Here is a 27,136-nt window from a genome sequence, read left to right as displayed (position 1 = left end):
TCTCTCTCTCTCACACACACACCCACACACCCACCCCTGCCTGCCTCCCTGCAGGATGTCTCCTTTGGGAGGTGCTGCTTCACATCTCAGCACTGTGGCTGGTGCGCAGTGTGGCTGCTCACAGCCAATTGCTCATTAATGTGAGCTGGCCCAAGCAGAATCCCTCCAGCCACTCAAATCAGGTCTGATTCTTCCTTTAAAAAAGAAGTCTCAGTCCTGGCCAGCCATGTAACATCTCTCCTGTTACTATAGCTTCTGCATCCCGAGAGAGGGCTTCTAGCTCAGCTGGGGATGCAGTATCTTCACAGGGAACAAGTTTACACCTAGACCATGTATAAATATCAACATGGCTTCCTGTAGCTCACCTTCCTTCATCTGCCCTGGGGTGCAAATGCTTAATTATAGGATGTAGATAATGTGTCCTCTGCTCATTTCCTCATACTGTCTCCCTTAGGTCATGCCATTGATTTATCACTCTGATCTGAGCACACAGCCAGCACTTCCTCCCTCTGCAGCAGAGCTGTCTCCTTTCCTGGCTGCTCTTCACCCTACCTTGGGATCTAAAAAGGGCAACCTTGATTTTTCACTTCTACTGTTTCTCTGGTATTGGAGACTGTGCCTTTAAGGACCGAGCTAGCCAAACAGGGAGTCTGGACAGGGCTCTTGTTGTTGTTATGCAGCAAGATGGATCTTGGCACGGGATACAGGATAAAGTAGGGCTGTCAAGTGATTAAAAAAATTAATCATGATTAATCGTGCTGTTAATAATAGAATACCATTTATTTAAATATTTTTGGCTGTTTTCTACATTTTCAAATATATTGATTTCAATTACAACACTGAATACAGCACTGACGAAGTGGCTATTCACCGAAGAGAGCTTATGCTCCAATACTTATGTTAGTCTATAAGGTGCCACAGGACTCTGTCACTTTTTACAGAATACAAAGTGTACAGTGATCACTTTATATTTATTTTTATTACAAATATTTGCACTGTAAAAAAACAAAAGAAATAGTATTTTTCAATTGACCTAATACAAGTACTATAGTGCAATCTCTTTATCATAAAAGTTGAATTTACAAATGTAGAATTTATGTACAAAAAAAACCCTGCATTCAAAAATAAAACAATGTAAAACTTTAGAGCCTACAAGTCCACTCAGTCCTACTTCTTGTTCAGCCAATCACTCAGATGAACAAGTTTGTTTACATTTGCAGGAGATAATGCTGCTTGCTTCTTGTTACAATGTCACCTGAAAATGAGAACAGACATTCTCACAGCACTGCTGTAGTTCATGTTACAAGATATTTACATGCCAGATGTGTCAAAGATTCATATGTCCCTTGATGCTTCAACCACCATTCCAGAGGACATACGTCCATGCTGATGATGGGTTCTGCTCGATAACAATTCAAAGCAGTGCAGACTGATGTATGTTCATTTTCATCATCTGAGTCAGATGTCACCAGCAGGTTAGTTTTCTTTTTCGGTTTGGGTTCTGTAGTTTCTGCATCAGTGCGTTGCTCTTTTCAGACTTCTGAAAGCATGCTACACACCTCATCCCTCTCAGATTTTGGAAAGCACTTCAGATTCTTAAATCTTGGGTCCAGTGCTGTAGCTAGCTTTAGAAATTTCACATTGGTATTCTCTTTGCATTTTGTCAAATTTGCAGTGAAAGTGTTCTTAAAATGAACAACGTGTGCTGGGTTATCGTCCAAGACTGCTATAACATGAAATATATGGCAGGATGTGGGTAAAACAGAGCAGGAGACATACAATTATCCCCCAAGGAGTTCAGTCACAAATTTAATTAACATTTTTTTTTAACGAGTGTCATCAGCATGGAAGCATGTCCTCTGGAACGATGGCCGAAGCATGAAGAGGCATATGAATCTTTAGCACGTAAATATCTTGCGACACTAGCTACAACAGTGCCAGGCGAACACCTGTTCTCACATTCAGGTGATATTGTAATTAAGAAGTGGACAGTATTAGCTCCCGTAAATGTAAACAAACTTGTTTCTCTTAGCGGTTGGCTGAACAAGAAGTAGGACTGAGTGGCATGTAGGCTCTAAAGTTTTACATAGTTTTGTTTTTAAGTGCAGTAATGTAACCAAAAAACCTCCATTTGTAAGTTGCACTTTCATGATAAAGAGATTGCACTACAGTACTTGTATGAGGTGAATTGAAATATGCTATATCTTTTGTTTATCATTTTTACAGTGCACATATTTTAATAAAAATAATGTAAAGTGAGCACTGTACACTTTGTATTCTGTGTTGGAATTGAAATAGATATATTTGAAAATGTAGAAAAACAGCCAAAATTATTTAATACATTTCAATTGGTATTCTATTGTTTAACAGTATGATTAATCACGATTAATTTTTTTAAATGCGATTAATTGTTTTGAGTTAATCGCGTGAGTTAACTGCGATTAATTGACAGCCCTAGAATAAAGCAGAGCTCTGGTAAGAACCTTAAACACGGAGTGATTATCACAGTTTCTTGTTGCTTTCTCCTGCTTTTTTGAATAAGGTTACTATTATCTCAAAACAACTGACATCTGGAGGAGCTTGGCCTGAATACCGGAAAAGCTTATGCCCAAATAAATTTGTTAGTCTCTAAGGTGCCACAAGGACTCCTCGTTGTTTTTGCTGATACAAACTAACATGGCTACCACTCTGAAAAGAGTTCATTATTCCGGCAGCTATATCCCATTCTGAAGGGACCCTATCATAAGCTAGAGTGTGTAGAACAGACTTGACCCACAGCACTTGACAGCACCACAGTGAAGTTGGAGCGACCATATACTGCCTGAGCTGCTGCTGTCTTTCTGACAGGCTGTTACCTGTTGCCTACTTACAGACCCATTCGATCTCATGGATCTTCTTGAAAGAGTAGGAAGTAAAGTCTGGTGTTGTGGATAAATTCTTCCTTTTTCCATCATTTCCACTCTATTTTGAATCAGAAAAAGTATCTTTGCCTCTTGTCCTAGATTGTTACATGGTGGTGCTATCTGATATTAGGCAGCTTCACCCGGACGTAGCTGCATTTCACTGGTGGATGAAGGGATCCTTGGGGACCGTTTGTATTTCATTTCATATTTGAAGTTGTAAAGTACATTGGAATCCTTTTTGCCATGGAAGTTGCTGTCTGCATTTAGGATTATTGTTCTCATCCTGCTCTGCTAGCAACCAGCTGTGTCACCATGGCCATATGGTTCCACCCTTCCCACCCTTTGGCTGTCTTGTCTCATTGGTCCCTGCCCCAAAGAGCTTATGGTCTATCTCCATGGGCTTGTACAATGCCTCGCACAATGGGGCCTGATCTCGGGGGAGCCTCTAAGCATGATCTGGTTACATATATACCTAATAATTATTCTAAGCTAGTGTTTAGTCCCCTAGAAACAATCTGTTTTCTAGAGGTGCATGGCTAGCACTGACAAATCTGAGTGGGATAATGAATGAACCTTGTGCGTGTGAAGCAAACTCCCAGCCAAACTAGGGCTGGTCGCTCACCTGCTGCGATGAGTTAGGGCAGGTCTATACTAAATTGCTGCAGCGAAGATGCTACTATGCCAACAGGAGAGCTTCTCCCATCAGCGTAGTTAATTCACCTCCACGAGAAGCGGCAGCTAAGTCAATGGGAGAAGCTCTCCTGTGGACAGAACGTTGTCTGCTCCAGGGGTCAGATCAGTATAACTACGTTGCTCGGGATGTGGATTTTTCACCCCCCAAGAGACGTAGTTATACTAATGTAAGTGTGTAATGTAAACCTGGCCTCAGCACTCATCTGGGCCTTCAGTGAGTCAGCCCCCAGGCATGCAGGGGCAGCCTATCATTGAGCAGAGCCTGGGTCAGATGACCCCAGCATCAAGTATTTCCAGAGCCCCTGCAGAGCTGCAGTTCAGGCTGAGCAACAGCACGACCTGCACAGGAATCCTCCTGCTGCCACACAGTGCACCAGACTCCAGCGACTCCCAACCTTCTCCTCAGCCTTGCCTGAGCCCTGCCCTTGCCCTGCATTAGCTTCACTCTAGCCTCGTCACTGACCTGCTCCAGCCTTGTCTCTGCCTCCTGACCCACCCACCCCACACCCTCAGACTTTGACTATCTGATTTTCAACCTTAGGCATGTATCTGGACCCTGGCTTCGGTACCAACTTGGCTTGTCTTTGAACTCTGACCACCCAACTTTGACCTCTGGCCTGGACCTGGACTCTGGATCTCGATTCCACATCCACTGTTGGCTCAGGCCTAATCCTCCATCTAGCTGTGACCTATGCTCCAACCCTAGGCATGATTGTCGGGGGCAGTGCCTGCCACTGTGTTTCTTTCTATAGCCTTGTGTAAACATTTTCCAAACTCTGATTTCGCTCCACTAGTTTCAGTGACATTGGGCACCACAGTGTAGACAGGCCACTGACATCCATTTCAGGTAATGCTGTTCAGAGCAGGTCTAACTGATGCAGTACTTAACACCAATGGAAGCTGGCTGCTTGTTAAGATCAGTGAAGGTGACCTGGTGCTGGCACCCATGGGAAATGTTTGCATATGTTCCCCTGTGTAAACAAGACTCTCGTGTGCTGGGGACCGAGATCCGGGATTTCTTTGTTCTACATCTAGATCTGATTTACTGTGTGGGCTTGAACAATACTTGTCTACCTCACAGGGCTGTTGTAATTATTTACTGTCCTGTATTTGATTGTTTACAGAATAATAAACACTGTTAATCTGAAATAAGCTCCAAAAGATTATGAAGGTGTGATCCAGTTGCATGTGCTAGGCTGGCAGTCAAGCATTCTGGATTGTAGTCCCCGCTGGGCCATTTGTTTGCTGTGGTAGTTAACCCAATCTGTAAAGCAGGGCTGCTAATGCACTTTACAAAAGTGGGCAACATCTATGGATGAAAAGTACTAGCTTCATTAATAAGCTGTTACAGACAACAATGATTCTTGATATTCAAACTAAAGTGTTCTTTCTCCGTGTCATGTCCTTACTCTAAGTAAAGTGAGTGCAATGTCTCTGGTACAGTAACTCCTCACTTAAAGTCATCCCGGTTAACGCTGTTTCGTTGTTACGTTGCTGATCAATTAGGGAACATGCTCGTTTAAAGTTGTGCAATGCTCCCTTATAACGTTGTTTGGCAGCTGCCTGCTTTGTCCACTGCTTGCAGGAAGAGCAGCCCGTTGCAGCTAGCTTGTGGGGGCTTGGAACCAGAGTGGACCGGCAGCCCCCCTACCAGCTCCTCGCTCCCCTAAGTTCGGTGTGCAGCAGCTGCCCAGCAGGCTATCAATTGCAGCTGTCCCTCCCTACACTGCCATGTGCTACTCCTGCCCTCTGCCTTGGAGCTGCTCCCCGCGACTCCTGCTTGCTGTGCAGGGAGGAAGGGAAGGAAGGGGGGGGCTAATGTCAGGGTGTCCCCTTTCCCCCTGCACCCCGCTTACCCCATCTTCCATAGAGCAGAGGGGACACACAACAGGGCTCAGGATGGAAGGAGCTTGCTGGCAGCAGCTGCAGTCTCAGCAAGCTGATCTAATTAACAAGGCAGTGTACTTAAGGGTAGGGTCAGTATACTTAAAGGGGTAGTGCACATCTCTCTCTCTCTCTCACACACATACACTCTCTCTCTCTCTCTCTCTCTCTCTCTCTCTCTGTGATGCTGCTCCCCTCTCCTCCCTCCATTCGTGCTGCCTTGTAGAGTGTGAGAGTTAACCCTTGAGGGCTCAGCCAATTGCTAGTTCATCATTTAGCAGTAAGGCATTCCCTGGGAAATATCCCACCCTCTGACTCCTCCACCTGAACCAAGATTCACAATCATCATTGCTGTGTACCAGTATTAAATTGTTTGTTTAAAACTTATACTCTGTGTGTGTGTGTATATATATATACATATATATAGTCTTTTCGCTTTTGAAAAAAATGTCCCTGGAACCTAACCCCCTCATTTACATTAATTCTTATGGGGAAATTGGATTCGCTTAACAGCGTTTTGCTTAAAGTCACATTTTTCAGGAACATAACTACAACGTTTAGTGAGGAGTTACTGTAATCTTCAAGCAGACTTTTTAGAAAAAGACTTAAGTGTGTTTTCTCTTCACAGATTCAGGTCTTAAAAGTGAGGAAATCATGGTGGACACTGTCTTGGCACCATGGACAATAATCCTGGTGATCTTTGCTTCAGTGATGATAATGAGCTTTCTGATGTTTCTCCCCCCTGTTGCCGTGGTGATCTGGAAAATGAAGCATATGCCCCAGATCTCTTTGCATGGAACTGTATAACCAGGCCTAATGGACAAAGAATCCTGCAACTAAACAAGCTACAAACTTACTCACAAATAGCAACTATTTAATAGGATCCATCACAAAAACTGAGCTTTTCCCAGGCCTATGGCTGCTGAGGTCCTGCAGAACACTGTATATATAACTTTATATTAACTTGCTATAGTTCCTACCACTCTGCCTACATCTAATTGACTGCACTGTACTTCATATCACTTGTTTCTTGGATTCTGCTTCTCTTTATGACCATAACTGACCAATGTATGACAAAAAGAAAAACAAGTAGCACATACCTTTGTAGTTATGACCACTTGTAAATAGCACCAAAAAGACACAAGGTAACTATATTAGTCTGAAAAGCATGATAAGCCCTGAGAGCTATCTATATAGTTTGATAGAAGCTGAATATATTTTCCCTCAAAGGGAATAGTGCAATGAATGGCATAGTCATTGCTATTAATTAACCACAGTCTTGTGTCTGTTTGGTTTGAAAACTCGTTCTTCTGTTTTGACCATTTCTTCTTGTTGTTGGGTTTTTGGTTGGTTGGGTTTTTATTTATTTTTTTCCCCAAAATTCCAAATGTGACAACACAAAGCTATCCCCGTCCCTTGGCTAGAATTCTTATGTGCTTTATAACCCGGTGGTCAAAGTTCAATTGTGCAAATGTAAAACACAAACTGTGGCAAGTTAAAGCACACATGCTGCAGGAATTTCCCCTGAATTGTCGTGACCAAATTTACTATGGAAAACAGAATGTGATTATTTACGTTTAAATATGTCCTGTAGTTTGTGTGCCTTAGCACTTCTCAAACTGAATAATTTGGAAAGGAGGGACTAGGACAATTAAAAGCTTATTAGCACTCCTATCAGTAAAGCAACCTCCAGCATTTTATGTCAAACATACCCAATGTCATAAAAGACTGTGGGCCTGATTCTGCCCTTCTAGTGCTGTGTTTAATAGGATGATTTGTGCTATATGTGGTTAATGCTTTCCACTACCATGCGGGTTTGCTCCGAGCCACATTCTGATCTGTGTAAATCTGGCATAAACATGTGCCACTGATCACACTCTGTAGTTTGTCCCTTTATTGGTCACTATTATGTCAACTTTAAAAAATAATAATAATAATCAAGAGGCTAAGTTCTGTAGTTCTTAGTCAGGCAAAAGTCTATAAGAGTTTTGTCTAAACAAGGCTCAAAGACTAGATTTCTTTATTTTGGTGAAAAAAGAGAGAAACAAATCTGCTTCTTTTGAAAGGAGATAGCAATACTTTTTGTCTCACTTGTAGGGAATTAAGCTACTGCCTGAACTGTAACTGACTGAACCAGAAGACTTTTTTTCTCTTTCCCTTGGCATCCTTTGCCTCTTCCATCTAATAAATAAAGGAGGACTGTTCTGTTTAGTTATTGGGCTGAAATCAAATATTCTGGATAATTTTACAGTCTGGTTTTTTATTTACTGGACTTTTTAAAGCTGTAACTTCATTTCTCAGATGCACAAAGTACAGTTGCCTTAAAATGACCTTCCGTGTCCTTGATGATAATGGCTAATGAGAGGGAAGGCTACTGAGCAGGGCTGGCTCTAGGTTTTTTGCTGCCCCAAGCAAAAACATTTTTGGCTGCCCGCCACCCCAGCCCTGGGCTCCCCCCTGCACTCCCCTGCTGCCCCAGCCCTGGGCTCCCCCCCGCACCTGCACCCGCTGCTGCCCCAATGCTGGGCTCCCTCCTTTCTCCCCCACCAGTGCCCTCCCCCCACCCCCCACCCCCACTCCCCTGCTGCCCCAGCCCTGGGCTCTTCCCTCCCCATCCCGCACCCTCCTTCTGCCCCAGCCCTAGGTCAATGGTGACTTGCTCCCAGGGCGGGTCATTCAGCAGGAATTTTGGATGTGCACAGAACACAGACAGGATTGTTTCCCATATGGTTACAGAACTGCAGTAAAGTGGAACAATTTTCAGCTTGTGTGATTGGAGGATATCTGGATGCATATTATAAGACTGTCCTACATAAATGAGGAAAAGTTGAGGTTCCCTTATTAGTCTTTTGTTCCACTCTTTGTTTCTATGGGGAATTTTGCAATGCAGTATCACTGTCTTCCTTTTAAACAAATAAAACTTTTTTTTAAAAGGGCAATAGCTGTTGAAAATAGCTCCTAAAAATTCCAGTCCTAAAAACCACTGGGAAGCATTTCTTGCTTCTTCATTTCTTATCCTACTTTTTTGACAGCAAGTTACAGTGGATCAGTATATTTGATTTGGGAGAAATGAAGTAACAGCTGCCCAAATTGAGTTTGAGCACTCCTGTATTTTGAGGGTGTTCAAATCAGGAAGGCAGGTGGTAGATTCCCTTTCTGAATATTAGCTAAATCTGGAAAGGAAAAGTCAATTTCTGCTTCCCTGGCTCAGAAGTGGAAATCGTCCTACGTGCCTGGTACTGTATCTAAAGCTGCTGAAGTCCCCTAGCAGAGCCTCCCCTCCCTTACTTTTCATTTTAAATTCTAGTGAGATCCACGTACCTCCCTTGCTAGGCTTCAGATAGAGAGGTGCACTGTCCATTTAGTGCACCCAATTCCTTCTTTGTGGGCTGCAAGGTGAGGTCACATCAGTATCCCTAATGCAGTCTGGGGAAGTCTTCTGAAGGGGATATCTGGGGCAAAGCCTTCTACTCCTTGGGCACACTTGTACCCCATTCACAGTGCCACCCCTTTTGACGCATGGCTCAGCTACCTCACTCCCTACCCCTCCCTTTCCTGTTGATAGCTGCCAAGGGATTGCTGGGAAATGTAGTTCTTTCCCTGCTCCAGGGCTGGCTCTATAGGCAGGGAGCTAACCAAGGAACTACAGCTCCCAGGGTCCCATGGGTTCTCAGCTCCCATGCTGGATCCCCAGCTGCTCCGTGGCTCCGCTTCTGCAGGATTGTGAGAGGAGAGAACGTGAGTTTAAAAAAAAAAAAGGCTGGCCAAACTGTTGCTTCCTGGAAATGTGCTGCACCAAGCACCTGTTTGTTTTGCTCGTACCTAGCGCCAGCCCTGCTACTGAGGGTTAAGTGCAGCATAACAATGCCCTTTCTTTGGAACTACTGCTAATAGTCATTTGGACTGGGAAAAGGAACTGATATGAAAAAGAACACAAACTGTGGGGGTGTCTGTTATCAGAGCTGTGGACATGGTGTACAGTCAACAAAAAAATAGAACAAAAACCTTCCAAACTCAGATTGCTTAGAAAACTAAGTAGCCACCAAACCCTCTGTTTATGTTTCATAATTGTTTGCTCTCATGTTCTGTAACTATGTCACCCAACACAGATTAGTGCCGTCTTTGAAAAGGACCTGGGATTGTTTTCTCGCCTTCTGCTCCAGGTGACCAACAGCTAAGTATTCTTTTCCTCTTCATGTTTCTCATTTAACTTGCTAAACGGTGATTAGATTTTTAGCAAAATGGGCTTAGCCTCAGTCCTCCTCCAAACTTAAATGAGAGACCAAACCTGCCTCAGTATTGGATTGGATTCAGACAGGGAAGTATAGAAGGGGTGTGGTTGGAAGCTTTTGACATCTTCTTTCACGCAGCTAAGGGATCTGTACCCTCTCTGAAGGTAATGCATGAGCATGGGCTACTGCAAGCTCAAGGCCAAGTGTCTCAAAACTCTTACAAGTGACATCATCAAAGGTGCCTAGAAAAGTTCCATGCTAGCAGCCATCTGTGGTTAAATTCTCTGAAGAAGAATTTAGTGCTTAATTGAAGGGTCAAGGTAAAATAACCAGAGACATTCATGATCCTAGCAGGGCATGTAAAAGTAGAGCATTCTCTCCCAACTGTCTAGCCTTTGTGGGTGGCAAAAGTGACTTATGCTGCTTGCTTATAACCATCAATTCAGTTCATTACACAGTTCATTGCTAAGACTAGCTAAATAAACAGGGGAAGGGGAAATAATGATACTTTTTTCCTATGCGAAACTCAGAATTTACAGACATTTTCAGCAAGGCATGTCCATGGGCATTTAAAGTGTATAAACTCTCCAACGTGCTTGGCTATTGAGTATCATTAACTTTGCTCCTGCTTTGTTAAAAAAATGTAGGCCGGAGTTGGAGGTTTGTGTGGCATTGGGCATAGACTAGAAGTTAGTGCAAGATGTCCATTTGTATCTAATCTGTTTAAAGGAATAACTGCACATGGGTCTTCACTGAAAACAGATATACTTGCATAGGTTTTTTAATCTGTTTTTCATTAGCTTATGTAAGCTACTATTTGCTCTGCTGTGTTGCAATACATCTTCATTGGCAATGAAGTTGAAAACCCAGCTAATCTCATTTTATCTATTTATCAAAAAGTCTGCTAGGCTTGACCAGACTGAGTAAATAGCTTTTACCACAGTGGTCCATGACGCATCTCTAAACGGTTAATGCAAAATTTCCAAGCTATCATTTACTCAGACTTGCTATATCGTTATACCATTGATGGGACTCTAGGCACTGTTATATCATCACTTTTCTATGGCATACAGTCCGTTTTGAAACACTTTTCAAGGTTTTTTGCACTCTATTTGTAGACCAGGCTATTAAAAAAGACAAGCTTGTTTTACACACAGAGAGGGGATAGCTTCCTGAAGGGACAGTTAATATCTTATAAATAAAACATAGAATTTTTAACAAAATGACCTATTTAAAAATGTGTCTACTTTAAAAATGTAATTAATATCTCAGTGCTATCATTCCATATTCACTAAATGGTCTTAGATTTGATACATAAGAGGTCTCAGAATCTTCACGTAGATGGCCTTTGTTTTGTCATTTGGCTGGGGCGAGTTTTGCACTTTAAAAGGGCTCAGGAGTGGTCTCAATTTTGCCACTTTAGTAGGGTGATTTTGGTATTTAAGTGGTTGCAGGGGTAACTTTTCCATGGAAATCATCCCAGTTTTGCCACTTAAATGCCAAAATCACCCCACTAAGTGGCAAAATTGAGACCACTTAAGTGACAAAAGTCACCATATTGAGATACTTAAATGAGCTCTTTAATGGGATGATTTATGTGGCAAGTCCCCCCTTAGACTTCTTAAGTGGCAAAAGTCTCCTAAAGTGGCAAAACTGAAACTATTCAAGTACTAAAACTGGAAAATCTTAAGTAGGAGAAGTCACCTCAGAGATAGCACTAATATGGTACTAGTAAGACACTAGTAAGCACTAGATAGCACTAGTAAGGCAACTAAAGTGGCAAAACCACCCCCCAGGACCAGTTAAATGGCAATCACATCCGAGACCACTAACGTGGAAAAAATGGGACTCCCTGAGTGGCAAAAAACACCTCTTAGACCACTAAAGGGGTAGAACTGGGAACATCTAAGTGGGAAAAGTCACCCCAAAGGTCACTAAAATGGAAGAAGCGACCACACTAAAATGGCAAAACAGGGGCCATTTAAGTGGCTAAAAATCAACCAAGAGACTGCTAAAGGGACCACTAGTGGTAAAGACCACTTAAACAACAAAATCAGGGTCACTTAAGTTCAAAAATAACTCATGAAACCACTAAAGTGGATGACACCAAGCTGGGAGTGGTTGCAAGCACTTTGGAGGACAGAATTTAATTTCAAAATGACCTTATAAATTAGAGAATTGGTCTGAAATCAACAAGATGAAATTCAATATAGATAAGTGCAAAGCAAATGCACAAGTACAAAATGGGGAATAACTGACTAGGCAGTAGTACTGCTGAAAAAAGATCAGTCCAGGATTGTCAAACTGACATGAGGAAAGTTTGCGCAATCACTACTCATGCACTACCTGTTCCCTAAATAAAGAGAAGACTTCGATCTCCAAGGCTGTCATGAAGCATCTTTCATCAGCACTGAACAAATTTAATCTACATAACTGAACACTTTCTTTATTGCATGATACACATGTTGGGAAATAGACCATACTGCCTTAGCTTCAGCTCTGAATTCTATGCAAACTCCATATCTGTGAGCATCTAAGGGCTGAAGTTAGTTCAAATGATGGATGTGCTCTTCAACCCTTCCTAAAAATATCACGTTCATTGATCTGAGAACTATCCCATTAGATTGATATGAATTGACCTGCCTTTAGCTTTTAAAATATCCTGTGGCAATTATAAATATAGTAACCCACCTGCCTGCACTACGTTTGTTGAACCATACACCTAGTTACCACACAATATACAATCAATTGCCATTTCACGTTTCTGAGAGACATCCTTCTCAGCCTCAGCAAGTTCTCTGAGGAAGATTTCTATCTGCTCACTTTCAGCAGTGGCATTGGCTATTGTTTGTTGACAGCACATGTGAGCGGGGAAGTATGCAGACTTGACTCCACTCACGGCAATGGGTGAGGCTGTAAAGATAAAAGGAGATTAATTGCTAAGCTGAAACCAGTGGACTAGGCATGGCAGGGGAGTTTGGGTAGTGGCCCCAGAGAAACTATATCCACCCCTACCAAGTGAAGCTCAGGAATGGCATTTTCTCTCTGAAATAAAGCTGCTCCTTTTTTTGACCCTCTCAATCAGCTCAAGTAAGAATGAAATGAGTCTCCATAGTTAAGAGTGGAACGCTTTCACCAAACACAGCAAGGATGGCCTTGTGGGCAAGGCACTGAAGTAAGACTCAAAAAGTCTGTGTTCCATTCCTGGCTCTCTCACAGACTTCATGTGGGACAGGTAATCTCTCTAGTCTTCATCTGTAAATGGTAGATGATACTGCTTTCTGTGTGCTCCCCTTTGTCCATCTTATTTATTTAGACTCTTTGAGGAAGAAATTGCCTTTTTATAGTGACTTGCACAACAGGTCCCCGGTTCGGTTTTTTGCGCACTAAATGGCAATCCCTCCTACTAATATTATTCCATACATTGATACACTATCTACAGAAGACGCATTGATCACCAAGCACACAAAAACAAAGTAGAATATATGTTCAGGTACAATGTCATAAAAGGTACCGCATGCGCCAAGATGATTACTGGCTAATAAATGTGAAAAATTATCAAAGTTGAAACACAAAGTTGACCTTTCCTTTACAGTGGGTTTAAAACTAACAGTATTTCTAAACCTGCAGTAAATAAAACAGTACTAATACCAATATTGGAATAATTGCTAGTTAGAATTTTGAGAGTTTTCTTAAATCAGTGGTTTCCAGGGGTCCGCAGACTATATCTAATATTTCCAAAGGGTCTGCACCTCCATTTGAAATTTTTTAGGGGTCCACAAATGAAAACTGTCTTAAATAATAATAGGTTTCAGAAATACTCACAGATACAATCAGCCAGCCTGTTTCCACCAACTAGTTGTGTTGTCCAGGAATAACCAGTAGACGCTCCACATTTCTCATATACTCTACTTCGTCTCAGAAATCCAAAGTCATAACCCTCGTGTAACACACATGAAAGAAATGCTATGAATTAGATGACATCACTGAATCATGTTTACTACAATAAACTGTAATGTTAGACTACTGGATTTCAGTGAGAGTACTTGTGTTAATAAATGTATACATGTTTGCAGAATCAAGGCCTTCATTCATATATATGTGTGGTTATATATCAGTAGTTACAATATTAATTGGCAAATTGGAGGGAGTCAGAAGAAAGCCAAAAAGAAGGAATTTAAACGGATCTGAAACTATGATGAAAAAAAGGGAAATATAATCAGATAGCAATTATAGGATAACAAACCTTGGGAGGAAATAACATTAAGGAGGCATGATTCAAGGTGTAAAATTAAGGAGTATTGACTTAGAACTAAAACAGGGGGAACAACAAGTTAAGTATCAGGACTCCATGAGACAACAAAGGAGGTGACTAGGTGTTTAGAGTCCAACAAATCCACTAAAACCAAGCATAATGTGAAGTCATAATGCAATCTTCCTTCAGACAGGTCTAAAAAAAAAATACAGCACGATTCTGTTCTGCAAAATCCTTCGTATTCCAAGCATCATTCTCCCCAATACAGACAATAAATGCGCAGCAATATAGGGACATATGTTCATACAAAGATTAGGCTAAGGATAGCCTTCAAACTTAACACTGTGATCTAAGCATTCCAATATGTCTATGATGGGTGCAGGAAAGAACTAGAAAAGAAGAGGAGAGATGACACCAGAAGTTTCAACACACGTTTCAGGGTAGAAGAGCTACTGTATTAATGCACTGAGTTACTATAATACTAACTGTAAAACGTGTACAATACCTGGTTACACATTGGCTTGCAGTAGTGGACATTGTCAATGCTGACACACACAAGACCACCATTTTTGGGTGCCTCTGGGACAGTGCAATTTTTTGGCATGAAGGCATTGCAAGCTTTAGAAAGAGAAAATAATTTAGAGCATTGTAAATTTGGCAACCTTACAAAATTATGCTGTGTGTGACAGAGTCAGGCCAGACAGCTACAGGAGAGTGCAGAGAAGGACGGTATTAGCCTCAGAATAAGCAGGTCCCTCTTTCCCTGGTAACTGAGCAAGGGTTACTCCAGGTTAATTAGGACACCTGGAGCCAATTAAGAACCTGCCAGAATGGGTTAAAAGCCTCCCCCCTGCCAGTCAGTGTGGGTGATAGGTGTTGTGAGAGTGAAGCTGAGTGGTGTGGTAGCTGACAAGGACCAGGGGAGAACCCCACAGGTATAGAGATTGGGGGAGAAACCCTACCCTAAACAGGAGCTAAGGACCCTTCTAGGTCCAAAGACCTGAAGAAAAGGACACTGCCAGAGGGGAGAGATTGAGCTGTGCATTTGGATTGTTGCTGCCACACCTGGAAGGGCTACTAGAGACTAGGGCTCTCCCTCCCCCAGCAGGAGGGTCGGGAGGAACCCTGCCAAGCAAAGTGGAAACAATAAGCCAAGGGGCATGGGGAAGTAACCCAGGGAAGCTAGCAGCTTTCCTGGGAACTGACAGCATGAGGCTGCTACTTGTAGGGTTCCTGGGTTGGGGCCTGGAGTAGAGGGTGGGACTGCCCCCCACCCCCTCTTTTCCTCTCACTGGATGTCCACTGAGGAGGCCAGAAGTCCCAGTGAAGCAGTGAGGGCTTAACAGGCCCAGAAATGGGAAGGCCACTTGGAGACAGAATTTACCTGCCCACTATACACCGGGGGAGGGAGGGATTCTGAGAGACAAGATGCTATCCTAACCCACCGCTAGAAAGAAGCATGGGACCCACTGAGGCAGAGAAGAAGCCCTGCTGCATGTGATTGAAACAAGTCATAATTGCACTCAATGCAATTATCACCATCAAATCTAGGGTCCACATTCTCTTCCATGCTTTTGTCTCTATGTCTCACTCAGGAGGCTCAGAGGACACACTTTTCATGAAAATATTAGCTTTGTCAAACACAATTTTCCATCAAAAACTGTTTTGATAGAATACTCTCGACCAGCTCTAGTTGTTATGTTTTAAAAGTGCATCATGTTGTGTATGACTCACGTTAGCATTTACACTCAGTGCAGAGAAATTTGAAAATATCACATTTAAAATAATTCAGATATTACACAGTTTTATGGAAAATATGATAAACTGCCCATTCCTCAGTGCTACAGATTCAATAGACCTGCTTACTGCAGCTACTTTCATTTCCTATAACATGAAAGGCTAGAAACATTTTGTTTTTAATAACATCCTAGGGTTTAGCTACACTGGTGCTGAAAAGTTAGTAATGTCCAGTTCAAGGAGAAATAGTCACACTAGCTCTGATCAAGCTAGCATGCTAACTAGTATCTCTAGTATAGACACAGCAACACAAGGGGTGGAACTGGCAAGCTGCCCAAGTATGTACTTAAGGTTTCAGACAGGATCATACTCATAGTAGCTAGTCCCTCACATCATTTGCACCACCATGGTTATATTTATATTTTTAGCATGCTAGGCTGATCAGAGCTAGTTACACCTTCCAGCTCCAGTGTAGATATAGTCTTCGATTCTGTAGAAAATGTGATCCCCAGAATAATACTCTTCACTACTTACTCAGGGGCATAACCCCAACTTTGAATACCTCTAGTCTAAAGCCAAGTTGTAAACACTAATATCCTCCCATTTTATGTAGATTGTGAGGAAAGGACTTGATGGGAGAAATGGACAATATTGCTTCCAAAATCTCAGTAAACATCATTGCATCATCTTCTGTGTTTGGACATGGTGAAGGAGGCAAACTGGACCCAAGGAATATATGTATCTGGAAGGAATCCATACCCCCATCCAGGCCCATAGCGATCCAGACAAGGATGTAGGCACACACATGTGTGCAGTGTGTGGCACTGCATAGGAGAACATCTCTTGCCTCTCAGATGCCCTTTGCATCTCAGACTACTGTGAAGTGTCTAGAGGGCAGACAGAACTGACAAGGCCCCTTTACCATTGCTGGGGTTAGGGACACTGGTGGCAGATCTTCCTTTTCCCCTCTGTCCCCATGAAGGAGAGGGAGACCAGCAAGGGGACAGATCTACCTGTAGAAGAAGGGAGGCTGTTAAGGGACTCAGGGCTTGGACAATTCTTCTCCAAATCCAGTTCAATCTCTCTTGCTTCCTGGGTAGAAATTGAGGCAAAGGCCTCTCTGAGGTTGCTGGCGCTATACCTCTGGCTTTCTGGTCTGATTTCAAGGGTTAGGCCTTTGTGATGTCATTGACTAACCACATCTAAGCTTGCTTGTCTGAGGTCAAGGGACAGGCTGTTGTGAGATCACTGGTTCAGCATCTATAGCTTGCCAGGCTGTTGATGGCACAGACCCCTGTGAAGTTCCTTAGGCCCAGATCTTAAAAGGTATTTAGGTTTAGGCTTAAGTACCTTTGAGGAGCTGGGACTTAATCATGATTTTTTTCCTGCTGCTTCCACTTCAGACCTGGTAAGTTCTCATTTTGTCAACCAGCAAAGAGCAGGAGATGGGGGTTTGGAAGAGCTGAAGGGGGTTGAATCTGACATTCTGGTTCAAGCCCATCATTAATGATGCCCAAAGAATTCCTCTGGCTAGTACACTATGAACATAGATTCTCCTTCAGGTAAAAATGAAGAGTTTTTCCAATAAAAGATAAGATCCTCACCTTTCCCTTGAACCTCTCTTAGGCGATCAAGTACCTGTTGCAATGACCATGCAAGGGAATTGATTTCAGTTCTCTTATCATCGGGAAGCATTTCAAGGAAGCACTGAGAAAACTTCTGTGGAGGGAGGAAAGAATGGATTGTTAGTGTGGGAAAGGCTTGTGACATTCAGAGAAAAGAGAAATGTCACAGTGTTTTTCATTATCGTAACAAAGATATTTTTTCCTAAAAATAATTAACCTAAACCTGAAATTTGTGTGCTTATAAACAAATCTGCACAAATAAATGCAGAGACTTGTGTGCTATTGCCAGAGAGCTCTGGGATATTGATCTTGGTTGTTTTATTTATATTATATATGTATAAGGAGCAGCGTAGAAGTGATTTTAAGCACAATTACCCCCACTGCCACCACACGCAACCTCTGATGCCTTCAAAATTACACAGAATTTGCAAAGAGAGGTGAGACAATAAGTAGGTACAAATCTGGGTTCGGACAGTTAGAATAACCATGCTTTGATTTCCTAATGGCCTAAGCACTAAGGGTATGTCTACATTGCAATGTAAGCCCAACAGCTGACTGGTATTGGGGAACCTGGGCTTAAGCATCCACATTGTATCTTAACCCTATGTTAAGACTTTTCTAAGCCATGCTCGAACCTAGGGCTCTGGCATCCACACTGCAATGAGCAGACCCCCAGAGTCCCTAGCATCCACCCCAAAATGTGGCCCCTCTAGCCCTATGACCATGGTGCACTGTGGGAAAACTTTACTGCCTGCCCTGCTCATTACCAGGAAGCAGCTCATTACCAGGAAGCAGTTTGATCGGTTCATTCTCCATTGCGAACCTGGGAGGCTCTCTGATAGCATGCTTGCAGGTCAGTGATCAGAACAGAATGGGTTAATGCTGCCCTGAGCTACTCATTCACGGGGGAAGAGGGGGTAGCTTCCATTTTCAAAAGAAGGGATTGCAGATTGTTGGAATAGAGAAGACTAAGAAAGTTGTCCCATGGAATTGTGGGATACTTCTGGAGACTCCCGGGACCCAAGACAAGCAGGGCTGCATCTACACTGCAAAGCAATAGGTCTCAGACCCTGGGTACTGGCGTAACTCAAGCTCATACTTTTCAGCCCTACAGGGTTCCGGGACCCTGAGTCACCCCTCAGCTAGTACAATTGCAGTGTAGATGCAAGGGCGGTTAGGCTTGAGCCTGGGCTTAAGCACGGGCTTATGTTGCAGTGTAGCCATACCCTAAGACTACTGTGGTGCCAAGGAGAGCTCCAGGTGGCATGAGTGGAAGGAATAAAAAACTGCAGTCCATGGATTGTCAGCAGAACCACTCATCAGAACTGCAGCTGTCCATGTGGTGGGTGTGCACCTTCTTTATGGTGAGAATGGAAAGAAGAGCAAATGTATTTGCTTATCCGCCTGCCCCATCCCAGCTCCTCCATCTCCCTTCCTCTGCTCCACCCTTCCTCCACAGTGCGAAAGGAGTCTTCTGCACAGAGTCCTGACATCCTGCCCCACTATTTCTTCACTGAGTGATTTGCTCCTAATAATGTTGTTAGTCCATACAAAGATGAGGCACAATTCCATGCAGAATCCTTCAGCCCATAGTTGCATTTATGCTTGTCTTGTACAGTCTTACACCTAAGGTGCAAACTCCCATCTGTCTGATTAGTAGGCAACAGCTCTACCAGCTGAAGTAAAAGTGACCCTCTTCATTCTGATCTAGCTAGAAGGAACGGTTGCAGACTAATGTACAATGTAAATCCCTCTTCTTTATACACCTTAAACCTCATCAGCTCCAGCCCCATACATACATACAGAGTATATAAAAACAGGTCTTTACCTTCACTTGATGATTCAAATCACTTAAATCAGCATTTTTACAATCGGCAGTTCCAGCTTCAATAAAATCTAAAAACAAGCAGACAGGACAGCACATTTATCTGTTGATGCTTCTAAACATTTTTCTCTGCCTGTTGGAATGTCCAAGGCCTGGTCTACACTAGGACTTTAATTCGAATTTAGCAGCGTTAATTCGAATTAACTGTGCACCCGTCCACACCAGGAAGCCATTTAATTCGACATAGAGGGCTCTTTAGTTCGAATTCTGTACTCCTCCCCGACGAGGGGAGTAGCGCTAAATTCGACATGGCTATGTCGAATTAGGCTAGGTGTGGACAGAAATCGACCTTAGTAGCTCCGGGAGCTATCCCACACTGCACCACTCTGTTGACGCTCTGGACAGCAGTCCGAGCTCGGATGCTCTGACCAGCCACACAGGAAATGCCCCGGGAAAATTTTAATTCCTTTTCCTGTCTGGCCAGTTTGAATCTCATTTCCTGGTTGGACATCGGGGCGAGCTCAGCAGCACTGGCAACGATGCAGAGCTCTCCAGCAGAGAAGTCCAGGCAATCTCAGAATAGAAAGAGGGCCCCAGCATGGACTGACCGGGAAGTCTTGGATCTGATTGCTGTGTGGGGCGATGAGTCTGTGCTTTCGGAGCTGCGCTCCAACAAATGGAATGCAAAGATCTACGAGAAGGTCTCCAAAGCCATGGCACTCAGAGGATACAGCTGGGATGCAATGCAGTGCCGCGTGAAAGTCAAGGACCTGAGACAAGGCTACCAAAAAATCAAAGTGGCAAACAGGCGCTCCGGAGCCCAGCCCCAGACATGCCGCTTCTACAAGGCACTGCATGCCATTCTCAGTGGGTCTGCCACAACTGCCCCACCAGTGTCCGTGGACTCTGACGATGGGATAGTGTCTACGGCCAGTTCCTCGGCGATGTTCTCGCACGGGGAAGATGAGGAAGGGTTTGAGGAGGACGAGGCAGGCAACAGTGCTTACAACACTGATTTCCCCGACAGCCAGGATCTCTTCATCACCCTCACTGAGATCCCCTACCAACCCTCCCCAGCCGTTACCACGGACCCTGAATCAGGAGAAGGATCAGTCGGTAAGTGATTAAAACATGTTAACATTTATTTTTTAACAAAACAGGAATATAAGCTAGGCGAAAAGAAGGTCTATATATAGGGGGACGGAACAGGCATCTTCTTCGGAGATCTCCAGGGAGCTGTCCTGGAGGTAATCGAAAAGCCTCCACAGGAGGTTCCTGGGGAGAGCTGGCTTATTGGGTGCTCCGTGGTAGCACACTTTTCTGCGCCAGGCTCTCATCTGGTACTCCGGGACCATTGCCTTCACGAGCATGGCAGCAAAGGCCCCTGGTTTGTGCTGGCTTTCATGCAGCATGCGCTCTCTGTCTGCCTCACTGACCCTCCTCAGGGTGATCTCGTGCGCAGACTCCTGCATTTAAGTAGAGTGATTTGTGTACTATTAGTACTGGTAGTGCTTCACTGTTCCTTTGCACAACAAGAAGCGTCACTTTACAGCCACGTGGTGGAGGCTGCAGAGTGGCAGCATACAGGGATCTTTCCCAGGGAAGAGCCGCGAGGGGGTGGAACAGGGGCTTTCAGGATTGCCTGCAGCAAGAGGACAGAGCTATACATTCACTTTTAAGCAGCCAAAAGTCTTTGGCTTACCATGCCTGGCTGCTCCACGGATTCTGCTGTCCTGCCCCGCTTCTCTGATCTGCAGTGCAATACCCCAGGCAATGAAAGCGAATTCAGAAAAATCAAACTTTCCCTGAGTGAGTTCGCATGAGATAGGTGCTGTGCATGGTCTTGTTAACAGACACTGATTAGACTATGTTCCTTGTTCGCAAACATGTATCTTTGTAAGGAATTCACTCCCTTTTTCCCATCACACAGCTGCAATTGTATCCCGACCTGCTCCAGTATGCCCCTCACAGAGGCTGGCGCAGATTAGGCAGCGCAAGAAAAGGTCACGGGACGAGATGTTTGCTGAACTTATGGGCTGCTCCCGAGCCGAGGCGGACCAGCAGAGCCAGTGGAGGGAGAACCAGCAGCGCTCACACAGCGAACGGGAGGACAGATGGCATCAGGAGGACCAGCAGGCAATTCAAACGCTGCTTGGACTAATGAGGGAGCAAACGGACACGCTCAGGCGCCTTGTTGATGTTCTGCAGGACCGCAGGCAGGAGGACAGAGCCCCCCTGCACTGTATCTGCAACCACCCTCCCCCGCCACAAAGTCCACTAATCCCCTTACCCAAAATAACCAGAAGGAGGGGCGCGAGGGGCCATGAAAACTGTCACTGCACCCCAGCAGAGAGCTCAATTACCCAAAAGCTCTCAGTCCATAAATTTTGAAAAGTCCCTACCTTTCTGGCTCACCCAAGCCCAAATCCCAGTTTCATCCCCCAATTGTGTTGTTGAGTATTAAAAGTAGTTTGCTGTTAATTACTGTTTCCGCCATGTTTCTTTGCAGAAGACTTTGTGTGAAGGGGGGGGGGGTTGTAATTGCATAGGACATTCACAATTACCAGGGTACAGACATGGGGGCAGGATCAACAGCAGGTCACACACAGAGTGCAGTCACTAGGCACCCTGGTCAGTCTGTGAGGTGTTTTTAAATGTTCTGTTCATAGGCGGCAGGTGCCCTGCTCAAGGTATATTTGGAGGTGGGTCTCTGCCTGCTGCCCCAGGGTCCTAGTGCCTGCCATCCACAAATGGCAAGGCAGGCTGCCCTTACCCTGCCCTTCCACCACAGCCCTGAGCCTCTACAATGCCCCAAACCCTCAGCCCCAGCCAGAGCCCTCATCCCCCTACACCTCCTCCCCCTTCCCACACATCCCTCACCCCTTACTACGCCCCCACCCCCAGCCCAGAGCCTGCACCCAAACTCCGTCCCAAACCCTACACCCCTCACCCCTTCCTGCACATCCACCTGTAACCTTCCTCCCCCCAGAGATCACTGTAGGAGCAGTAGCCTATCATTCCTGGAGTCTAGAAGCTGTCTCTACATCACTGCACACCCTACCCACCACAGTCTGCGTCCCTGTTTCAACCCTTTAACGCGAAGTCATTAGTAAAGACAAGGTTGTTAATTAAAAATGCTCCATTACCTTTATTTTTACACGGGTGTTGGAAGGGAGAAAACGTGATGAATGGGGTATGTAAGCATAGAAAAAAGTCAACAGTAAGTGAAACAGGGGCAGGTTCAGCTTCCGTGTAAAGAAACAGAACTGTCACAGGTTACCCTGCTCGCTGAGGAACCTAGCTTTCAAAGCCTCCCGGATGCACAGCGCTTCCCGCTGGGCTCTTCTAATTGCACGGGTGTCTGGCTGAGCATAATCAGCGGCCAGGCGATTTGCCTCAACCTCCCATCCCACCATAAAGGTCTCCCCCTTGCTCTCACAGAGATTGTGGAGCACACAGCAAGCTGCAATAGCAATGGGGATATTGGTTTCGCTGAGATCCGAGTGAGTCAGTAAGCTCCTCCATCTCCCCTTCAGACGTCCGAAAGCACACTCTACCACCATTCTGCACTTGCTCAGCCAGTAGTTGAAGAGCTCCTTGTCAGTGTCCAAGGCACCAGTATAGGGCTTCATGAGCCAGGGCATTAGCAGGTAGGCTGGGTCCCTGAGGATCACTGTAGGCATCTGCACATCCCCAACATTTATTTTGTAGTCCGGGAAGAAACTACCTTCCTGCAGGTGTTTAAACAGACCAGAGTTCCTGAACACACGCGCGTCATGAACCTTGCCCGGCCACCCGACGTTGATGTTGGTAAAGCGTCCCCTGTGGTCCACCAGTGCTTGCAGCACCATTGAAAAGTAGCCCTTTCGGTTAATATACTGGCTGGCCTGGTGGGCCGGTCCCAGGATAGGGATGTGAGTCCCATCTATAGCCCCACCACAGTTTGGGAATCCCATTGCGGCGAAGCCATCTATGACGACCTGGACGTTTCCCAGGGTCACTACCTTTGAGAGCAGTAGCTCAACGATTGCGTGGGCTACTTGCATCACAGCAACCCCCACGGTAGATTTGCCCACGCCAAAGTGGTTCGCTACTGACTGGTAGCTGTCTGGCGTTGCAAGTTTCCAGAGGGCTACGGTCACTCGCTTCTGCACACTCAGGGCTGCTCGCATCCGGGTGTCCTTGCGCTTCAGGGCAGGGGACAGCAAGTCACGCAGTTCAAGGAAAGTGCCCTTACGCATCCTGAAGTTTCGCAGCCACTGTGATTCATCCCAGACCTGCAGCACTATGCGGTCCCACCAGTCCGTGCTTGTTTCCCAGGCCCAGAATCGCCGTCCCATAACATGAACATGACCCATTGCCACCATGATCTCCACGGCGCAGCGTACCATGCTTTGTGAGAGGTCTGAGTCACTCTCTGACTTTATGTCCTCACCGCGCTGCCGGAGCCTCCTCGCCCGATTTTTCAGCATCTGACTGTGGAAGAGGTGGACGATAAGGTGTGAGGAGTTGACAACGGCCATAAGTGCAGCGATGATCGCAGCGGGCTCCATGCTCGCACTGCAGTGCTGTGGCGTCCGTGCTGTCACTGACCAGAAAAAGTGCGCCAACTGATTTCCCGCCGGCGGGAGGGACTGTTGAATTCTGACAGTTACCCAAGACCACCCTCAACACAGTTTTCCCCCCAGCATGCATTGGGGGGAAATCCCAGCATTCAAATGGGCAGCGGGGAGTGCGGGAACTGTGGGATAGCTTCTCACAGTGCACCGCTTCCAAAGTCGACGCTGGCCCCGTTAGTGTGGACTCACAAAGTCAAATTAGTGTCCTTAGTGTGGATACACAAATTCGACTTCGTAAGGTCGATTCCACAAATCCAAATTAAGTTGAATCGAACTACTCTTGTAGTGTAGACATACCCCTAGTGGAGCACTAAAAAAAAGGTGAAGGAGGGGATGTTATTCTTATTATATTTATTATTACATGCACATTTTTTGTCCTTAGAGACTCATGTCACAGGTACTAGCATCTGTTCTCAATGTTATCACAACTAAAGAGACACTGAAACAGCGTAGGCCACATAACACACTATTCTAAAAGGAAGTTAAATCCAAAGCAATGCCTTTAGTAGAGGATGACATCCTGATGCAATTATCAATAGTTTGCTCACCCCATTCAGAAATACTTTGTGACATTTGTGGCGGGTAGATTTGAGACCTAAACAGGAAAACTATGTCCTTTCACCACATGGGACCAAATTCTGCTCTCAGTGACATGGATGTAAATCTAGAGACAGACTATTAATTTCAGCAGTGTTATTGTAGAATTATGCAAGTGTAACTCAGATCATAATCTGGCCTATAAAATCCATTGGGAGGAGAGGATTACTACGGCAGTGGCTACTAGACTTTTGTCTTTGGAGACCTGGGTTTAAATCCTGGTTTAGGTAACAAGCAAACCTGAGCTTTGTTGGTTTTACCCAAATGTCTCCTCTGAGGAGGGCCTTCTAGCCCTCCAAGCCTGTACAGTAACTCCTCACTTAAAGTCATCTTGGTTAATGTTGTTACATTGCTGATCAATTAGGGAACATGCTCATTTAAAGTTGTGCAATGCTCCCTTATAAAGTTGTTTGGCAGCCGCCTGCCTTGTCCACTCCTTGCAGGAAGAGCAGCCCATTGCAGCTAGCTGGTGGGGGGCTTGGAACCAGGGTGGATCAGCAGCTCCCTGCTCCCCTAAGTTCCCTGTGCAACAGCCGCCCAACAGGCTATCAATTGCCGGCAGTTCAGCTGTCCCTCCCCCCACTGCCATGTGCTGCTCCTGCCCTCTCCTTGGAGCTGCTTCCAGGAGCCTCCTGCTTGCTGTGCAGGGGAGGAGGGAATAGGGAGGCTAATGTCAGGGTGTCCCCTCCCCCCTACTCCTGCCCCCGCTTACTCCCTTCTCCATATAGAATGGGTGGGGACAGGACAGGGCTCAGGATGGAGAGAGCTGGCCACAGATGCTGTCTCAACTTCCTGATCTTTTTAAAGGCAATGTACTTAGGATGGTGTCAGCATACTTAAAGGAGCAATGCGCATCTCTTTCTCTTTCTCACACAGGGTGTGTCTCTCTGTCTGCCATGCTGTCTCCCCTCCCTCCATTCATGCTGCCTTGTAGAGTGTGAGGCTACATTAACAACAATGTGTTAACCCTTGAGGGCTCAGCTGAGAACTATTTCATCATTTAACAGTAAGGCATTCTCTGGGAAATATCCCACCCTCTTCCACCCTGTGACTTCACCACCTCAACCAAGCTTCACAATCATCATTGTTGTGTACAGTATTAAATTGTTTGTTTAAAACTTATACTGTGTGTGTGTGTGTATATATATATACATATATATATATATAGTTTTTTTTGTCTGGTGAAAAAAAATTCCCTGGAACCTAACCCCCCTATTTACATTAATTCTTATGGGTAAATTGGATTCACTTAACATCGTTTCGCTTAAAGTCACATTTTTCAGGAACATAACTACAATGTTAAGCGAGAAGTTACTGTATATGCCAATATATTTGTTGGTCTAATGAAAGGTATCACAATACCTACCTTTAGAGTTACAAACCCTCCAGGATTGTCCCGGAGTCTCCAGGAATTAAAGATTAACTTTTAATTAAAGATAATGTCATGTGATGAAACCTCTAGGAATTCAGCCAACCAAAATTGGCAGCCCTACCTACCTTGTCCATAGTTTTATTAGCACCAATACTTTGTCTTTAGCCACAGGGTGAGATTTGGCCTAGTGCAGAGGGTTGCACAAGGCCCTGAACACAACCTAATTCAGAGTTCTAATGGTGCACAGGGCTTTGTGTGGAGCCCTCAGCATTGGGGTGAACTTCATCCTGAGTGGTTAAGTATGTGTATTCCCTTTGAGGGGGGGCAGAAAGATCTTAAAGGGGCCCCTGATGTCTCCCCATTGCCTTGTGTAAAGTAAATCCCATAAAGCCACCACAGCAGCTCCTACCTCACTCCCTGATCCCAGTCCCTACCTCAGGGAGCCTGTTTGAGAGAAAAATGGTCAAGTCAGGGAATTCCTACCTCCCAGGAATCTCTGGCTGCTTGATCCAGCCTTAATCAGCCAGGTTTAGGTTAGACTGAAGCTGCTTTAACTTATCCTGAGAACTGCTTTTGTCCCTGGCCATCCTAGGTTTAGACGAGGAGATGTAAATGTTGCTTAAAGCCACCTTTGCCCCTCTCCCTCACTTAGCTGCATAGAGGGCAGCTCAGACAGCCCCACAGCATGGCCTTCTTGTTAACTCTTCTCCTTATGTATGATTAGTGTATCTCCCTTTGAAATTACTGCTTGGTCCCTAGCTCACCCACTACCTCCCCTGAAAAGAAATGACAAACTGTGAAGAGTAAAGGTGACAAATGGAAAATAGGTTTAAAACAAACAAACCTTTCCCGTCAAACAAAGGGTGTCAAATAAATAATCTCTACCAACACAGTAAGAACAAGCAAAGCAGAAAGAACAGGGATAACTTGCAAGATCAGATGGTTATGGTTCAAATTCTAGTTTGGATAGCTGAGGATATCAATTTTCAAATTCAAACCAACTGCAGGAGGTGCTCAAATGCCCATTTTAGACACCGCCTTGTCTATTTGGGTGCCTGAAGGTGGAAGTCGCTGCCTATTTCGGGTTGAAAATTGTTTTCTGTAAGGTATTATTAAAGAATGGTCACAACTTACCTGTAATAAGCCACACTGTACCGATGAAAAACAGCATTCGCCAGAGCAGGTGGGAGTTGTACTTCATCTCTGCTACCGTGGAGCAGGTAGTAGTTACTCTTTCCTTGTGAAGTCAAAAACAGAGGAAGCACAGACAAGGCTGTATTTGCACTGGGTCACTGGTTATTTAGCTTGTGCTTTGTCCAAAGTTAACAGTGTTCCCATCATGGAGTATGCGCATTGCCCAAGCTCCTGGGAACCCACTGGAGACCCTGCCAGGA

At 44.8% G+C, this 27,136-nt stretch overlaps 1 protein-coding gene across 1 annotated transcript; it reads right to left on the bottom strand.

Annotated features, from left to right (window-relative positions):
* Window positions 1-12,111: 12,111 nt before the first annotated feature.
* Window positions 12,112-27,125, bottom strand: LOC120368538. Its single transcript, XM_039480658.1, has 6 exons — window positions 26,877-27,125; window positions 19,158-19,225; window positions 17,309-17,423; window positions 14,473-14,585; window positions 13,538-13,652; window positions 12,112-12,625 (listed from the first exon to the last, which is right to left on the bottom strand). The coding sequence occupies exons 1-6, from the start codon at window positions 26,941-26,943 to the stop codon at window positions 12,435-12,437; spliced, it is 669 nt and encodes a 222-aa protein (XP_039336592.1). The 5' UTR covers window positions 26,944-27,125; the 3' UTR covers window positions 12,112-12,434.
* Between the last annotated feature and the right edge of the window lie 11 nt (window positions 27,126-27,136).

The sequence above is a fragment of the Mauremys reevesii genome, linkage group 7 (genome assembly GCF_016161935.1).
Source record: "Mauremys reevesii isolate NIE-2019 linkage group 7, ASM1616193v1, whole genome shotgun sequence".
Classification (NCBI taxonomy): Eukaryota; Metazoa; Chordata; order Testudines; family Geoemydidae; genus Mauremys; species Mauremys reevesii.
This window is presented reverse-complemented; position numbering and strand designations above follow the sequence as displayed.